Source organism: Ornithorhynchus anatinus, chromosome 16 (genome assembly GCF_004115215.2).
Source record: "Ornithorhynchus anatinus isolate Pmale09 chromosome 16, mOrnAna1.pri.v4, whole genome shotgun sequence".
NCBI lineage: Eukaryota > Metazoa > Chordata > Mammalia > Monotremata > Ornithorhynchidae > Ornithorhynchus > Ornithorhynchus anatinus.
The window spans coordinates 33,746,334-33,752,333 of record NC_041743.1 but is presented as its reverse complement, the minus strand read 5'-3'; the positions used below and the strand labels follow the sequence as shown (position 1 = coordinate 33,752,333).

Below are 6,000 nucleotides of genomic sequence, written 5' to 3'. Positions count from 1 at the left end.
TTATGTTTTTGATCACTGCAATTTCCTAGTTTATTACAAACAAATGGTACGAGCTTAATTTATTTCCAATTACACAAACTTATACAACACTAACTGATAATAACTAATGCCCAGAACAGTAATAGTCACATGGTTTCATTCTTCTTTCTTCTTAAGGCAGTCGGTGGATATACGAGGATACATAGCTTCTTAATCCATCCTCCTTAGAAAGCAGTGTAGTATCCTTCCATAGTGCTGACTACATCACTCCTGTTCTCCAAGAGGTCCAGGACTTGACGAACTGAAGCTTCACTCAGATGAGGGTTGTAGTTCTGGCGAACACAAGCTAAGATGTGAAGGAAATGGCAGCCTCTTTCAGCATCTACAAGGAGGGAAACAGTGTGTGAAACTTGGACACATCCAAAGAAAACCCAACCAGGAATTCTCTTTTTCTCCAATCTGGTAGCATTTAAGGATCTGGATAAAGCTCGGGCTCATCGGTAGAAATCTTTCTTTAGCCTCGATTAAGTGGCAGTGCAGTCGAAGGACAATTGATGAGTTATCATCAATAGCCACAAAAATAAATTCCCCAAAGTTATGAAAAAACATCACCTAACTAAAAGTGTTCCTCTGCCTAAAGAGTCCAGTTTTCCTTAATACCCATTTATCCATACATCCTCTGTTACAAAATATAAAGTGCGGGTCAATTACTTACCTAACGAATTATATACAACATTGAGGGGTAGGTGGCTGTAAAGGAATTCAAAATATCTTTGAAGACAAACTGAAAAAAGAGGAAACCAAAGCAGCCCATCTTCACTCAAAAGCAATAGAAAGAACAGGCTCCCAGTGGAAGCACCAGAAGCTGCAACTAACTGATAACATTTTAACTGACTTGAAAATTTTAAATACATTTCTTGGGGGAAAGGATAGTGAAAAAGACAAAGGTATCGCAGGATTTTTTTGAGTAAAAAGAAAAAAAAAGGAACTAAAATACTTAGAGGACGTTTTAGGAGCTTTCAACTTTGATTCATCAACAACTTCTACTTTGTCCTTCCTTATCCAAACTAATAGAGTTTTTGCATCTCTCTAATTCTTTTCCCAAATAGATTTCTGATACCATTAAGGTATATTTTAAAAATACATTTAATGGGATCAGAATACATAGTTATAAGGCCATAAAAACCCACTTTGCTGAACACACAGAGGAAAGAAGGATTTCCTCCATAATTCCTTCTAGTGAGCTTTATTTAACTTTGATCTGGAGGAGATACCTTGGGAGAAGAGAAGGGATTTTCCGATTCCTTCAGTCTATTTGCTGAGATTGCCAATAAGTCTTAAATGTCTAGAATTTTACACCTAACTTTTAAATGAAATACCAAGAAGCCTATTAATATCCATGACCGAAAGGGTAAACTTCCTAACTGTAGTGGTCACGCTAAATTACCGTTCAGAATTTGGTTTGACCGCTAAGTATAAGCTCATCTCTTTGAAGTAGAAGGGCAAAGCAGGAACTTTGATTGATTTAGTAATACAAGCTGCACTGTAATTCAAACTGTTTCTGCTCCAATGACCTAGGAGACCAAAGTTTAGGGGTCATAAGTAGATTTTAAATCTTATCTATAAATTTAGTCACTGATAGACTGTGAATTCTGAGGCTCTGGGTCATTGTCAACCACAGTTGAAACCTCTGATGCAGGAAGTGAAGGATTCTAAAATTTGTATCTAATTCCTGAAAACAAGCCATCCTAAATTTGCGATTTGAGTCCATACCGGATGAATTCTTTTCCGTGACTCTTCACACTAACGAAAGTCTGTTAAATGCTGACACCTAGCGGGCCTCCTAATTTCTTTAAACCTACTATTTCCATATTGATTTATATCTATTTTTAAAAGATAACTCTTTAAAACATATATTGTGGGGGACAAAGCCTCTTCTCTCCCCTATCCAATAGAAGTATAGAACAGTGGGAAGCCATATGTGTATATATCTATGATTCCATTTATCTTGATGGCATCGGTGCCTGACTACTTGTTTTGTTTTGTTGTCTGTCTCCCCCTTTTAGACTCTGAGCCCGTTGCTGGGCAAGGATTGTCTCTATCTGTTGCCGAACTGTACATTTCAAGCACTTAGTAAAGGTCTCTGTACAGAGTAAGCACTCAATAAATTTGAATGAATACGTTCAACCTCATGCACTCATTCCTTTGCTCCAAGCAGTCTCCCCTGTTCTTGCCACCTTGTTGGGTGGCAAAGGTCATGGAGGGCAAGGGTGCCAGGAGAAGGGCTGGGAAAAGTGCAGAGGGTAACCAGATGGGTCTCCATCTTGCTCTGAACACGTTGAGCCTGTTTCCAGGGCTCTGCCCAAATGTCACCAATCAGAAACATAGCCAGAAATGGCACCACAGGACCCCTGGAGATGAGAAGCATGGAGGGGTGTGTGAAACACTGGCAGGAGAAGGTGAAGGGGGCATTCCAAGGATCCTCCTTTCTTGCAGGGTCTTCTTGCCAGAAATCCGACTCCGGTGGTATATTCAGAGCACACTGTACCTAAATCCTAGCTAGGCTTCTTCAACAGGTGATACACAGAAATAGCTCCTGTTCCTTTTTAGGGTGCGAATGCACACAAGGAGTTTCTGACCAATCAACTTGCATCCCACTGAATGCCCCCTTCCTTGAAATGGCAAGAGAGAATGCCGATCCAGAGAAGCCTCACAGATCAAGAGGGGGGCCAGAAAGGCTAGCCCAGATGGCTTCCTCATGGTTGGGTTCCTCAACAGCTTTTCTACCTCTCCTCCCTCAAATTCCCCTAAGTTGGTTTTCTCCCCCTGCCTCTCCCCATCATAACTGCCACCCTCCGACATCTGACTCCCATCATAAAAGTGATTAAGTTATTCATTCATTCAATCGTATTTACTGAGCACTTACTGTGTGCAGAGCTCTGTACCAAGCCCTTGGTTAAAGTAGATAAAGTGGTGATAGTTAACTGGAAGGGAGGCCATCACTGTCTAATCCTGGCCATTTTAATACTCACCCTCGACGGTACTGTTCTTTTCAGAAAACTCATTTCCAGACTCCCCCTACTAAGTTAATACCTAAATCGTTCATCTGTACCCAATATTCCCCTATCCACAACCTAAAGTGGACTTCCACATTCCTATAATCCCCTCCATTCAGCAGCAACAATATTTAAAGGGAGTTGGGAACATATAGTAAAACTAAAAGGCAAAGTGTGTGCTGTGGAGAAGTTGGGCACTTAATCAACTAGTCCAACATAACATCTAAACCCAGTCTCAATAATCATAATAAATAATAATTACAGTATGGTATTTGTCAAGTGCTGACAATGTGTCAAGCACTGTCCTAAGCGCTGAGGTAGACACAAGGTAATCAGGTTCTACATGGAGCTCTCAGTCTAAGTAGGAGGGAGAACAGGTAATGAATCCTTATTTTGCATATGAGGGAACTGAGGCACAGAGACCTTAGGTGACTTGCCCAAGGTCACAAAGCAGACAAGTGGTAGAAGGGGGATTAGAACCCAGGTCCTCTGACTCGCAGGCCCATGCTCTATCCACTAGGCCAGGCTGCTGCTCAACATCCAACCAACCAGTGCATTTGCCATTTTTCCCCACAAATAAGGCAGAATTCCTACCTAAGCCCAGTAGAAACCTGACTCCCTACATTGATCAAGTTCCCACTGACCTGACTGCAGAAATTCTCATTAGCCAGGAGGTGGCCCATTGTGTCTCAGTGAAAACCAGAGGCCAGCCATTCCCAGCACGCTCCACAAAAAAAAAAATTACTGTCTAGTGATTAAGGTTTTAGAAAAAACACTGGCAGTGATCCTCTAAGTGTTTAATACAAATGTGAAACTAATTTCCCATTTGCAATTGTATGGCAAAACCTTGCCAAGTAACTTGCTTAAGGGGATGTTTCAAATCAATCCATCAATAAAAAATAAAACAGACCAATCAATGCCAAAGCAGTTTTATGTTCCGAGTGAGGGAGCATCAGATCCTAAGACTGTCATTAAGCATAATCCAGAGGAGTTTTACAGGAGTTCTCAGTTAATCATACTCCTGAATTCAGCTTACCAAGGGTTTATTAGTTCCGAGGAACTGGTTTATGACTTCAGAGCCAGACTCTTATTTGGAGTCTGATTGGCTGAGGTGGTGCACCTATAATCTACACAAAAGCAGTAGTCAGTCTGCCAGTGAGAAGTGGATATGAAAGCTGCAATTTTTATGATCCCTTAGGTCATAAGCTTTTGTTTTGTTCTGGAAAGCAAAGCTGAGTGAATTTCTTTCATTTGCTTTACCAGGCCTTGGACCTATTTCAATCAATCCTGATCCTATTACAGATTAAAATAAATGCCTGATTAAAAGGCATAAAGAAGTTCCTAAAACAGCTAGAGGAATAGACTGGAAAACTCTATCTCAGAAGTTCAGCATCGTTTATTCTCTCCTGTTGAATTCAGCTTTTCACCAGTGCTTTTGTAGCAGCTGTGCATGATTATTAGTGATCAAATTATCAATTTAGTTGCAAGCCACCAAAAATGGTTAAGAGAGAGCTAGTTAGGGCTTTCTTCTTAAGCTCAAAGAACCTCTTCCAATGATTTGCTTGCCATTGTGAATAAAAATTTAACCAAGCACAGAATGAAGCAGCCAAATAACTCAGGTCTCAGTAATAAATCACTTGCAGCTTATTTTAAGTGCTGCATTCATACCACCCTGGGCTGTGATCTCATTTGTTCTTAAAAGCTACTAGGCAGGGCTGGCATTGTGTGAGGAACTCAGTGGTTTCTGCTCCCTCTGAGTCATTACTGAGAGCTCTCAAAGATGGCACTAGTGGGGAAGACACATCCTACGTGGGGTGGAGCCTAAAGAATCTAATTCAATCAATCAGTGGTATCTTTTGAGCTCTTACACTGTACAAGGCGCTACACTAAGCCCTACAACCACATCATTTGCCCATCCTTGCTATTCTAAGAACCCATCTGCCTCCCACCAAGCTAGAGTTCTCAAAATTTTGGTGGAGAAGGTTCATTAACAGGTCAACTGTCACATGCAATAAATGCACATTTAAATACAGGCCCACCACTGGGCTATCTTCATGGGATACCCACACCTTTTTTTCTATTTAAGCTCAAGAAATCCTATCACTACATTTTTATAAGCATCTGTGGGTCTCACAAAGTGCCATCCTGAGCTACATTTGGCCTATAGGATACACTTTGGTCACCCCACACTTTGGGAATTCCTGCCCCAAAGTTTTCAATGCTGTCATTCACTAGCCTTCTTGAATACGATTAAATAAAAATGACATAAAATCACTATCATGGTCCTTTCTAAAACAAGCATCTCCATAAGGATTACATGTTTAATACTCTCCATATCTCCAGCAAAGCAAACTGCCTACAAAAGCCTAATCGAAACTTCAATAAGGCAGAATTACTGCATTAAGAAGTTTTAAAGATTTGATTTTATAAGCAAATTCAAACAAAAGATTGATAAATATACTATAATTCCAATCGTCTGAGGGATCTGGTTCTTCTGCAATTCAGTCCACTAACCATTAGGGGCTGACCTAACTCTATTAAAACAAATTATTTTTCAAACCATCAGTGGTCGAAATGGTTATCCCTTATCAAGCTGCAAATGTATTCTTTTGACAAGCTTCAGTATGCAACATAGTCTCAAGTCAATTTTTATTCCTTGATTTACAGCTATGTACAAGAGGACATTTAACTTTGGTCAGTGAATCCAAGGAAGGGAGAGCAGTGACAGACCAGGGGATTAACATCCCCTACTTATAAATATACCTTTGTTATATTTATACAACTTACGTTTTGGCTTCTGGCAATCTCCTTGAATGATACTGAGGATCTTTTTCTGTAATTCCTTATCTTGTTCTGTTACCTATACAGGGAATAAAGTGGAGAAAGAGATTCAAGACAAGTTTTTAAGTGACCTGAGATTTATTATCTCTAAACCTCAAAAACAAAATCTAGCAACAAAACAAAG

General features: G+C 40.1%; 1 protein-coding gene across 4 annotated transcripts in view; it reads right to left on the bottom strand.

Moving 5' to 3' along the window:
- STN1 (STN1 subunit of CST complex) overlaps positions 1–6,000 on the bottom strand; it is a 47,612-nt gene continuing 41,612 nt past the window's right edge. For all 4 annotated transcript variants that reach the window (XM_007667651.4, XM_001512193.6, XM_039914381.1 and 1 more), the window contains 2 exons: positions 5,823–5,895; positions 1–361 (listed from right to left, as the gene is read on the bottom strand). In XM_007667651.4, coding sequence (XP_007665841.1) covers positions 204–361; positions 5,823–5,895 — 231 coding nt within the window. In that variant the 3' untranslated portion in view covers positions 1–203. The remainder of the gene's footprint in view (positions 362–5,822; positions 5,896–6,000) is intronic.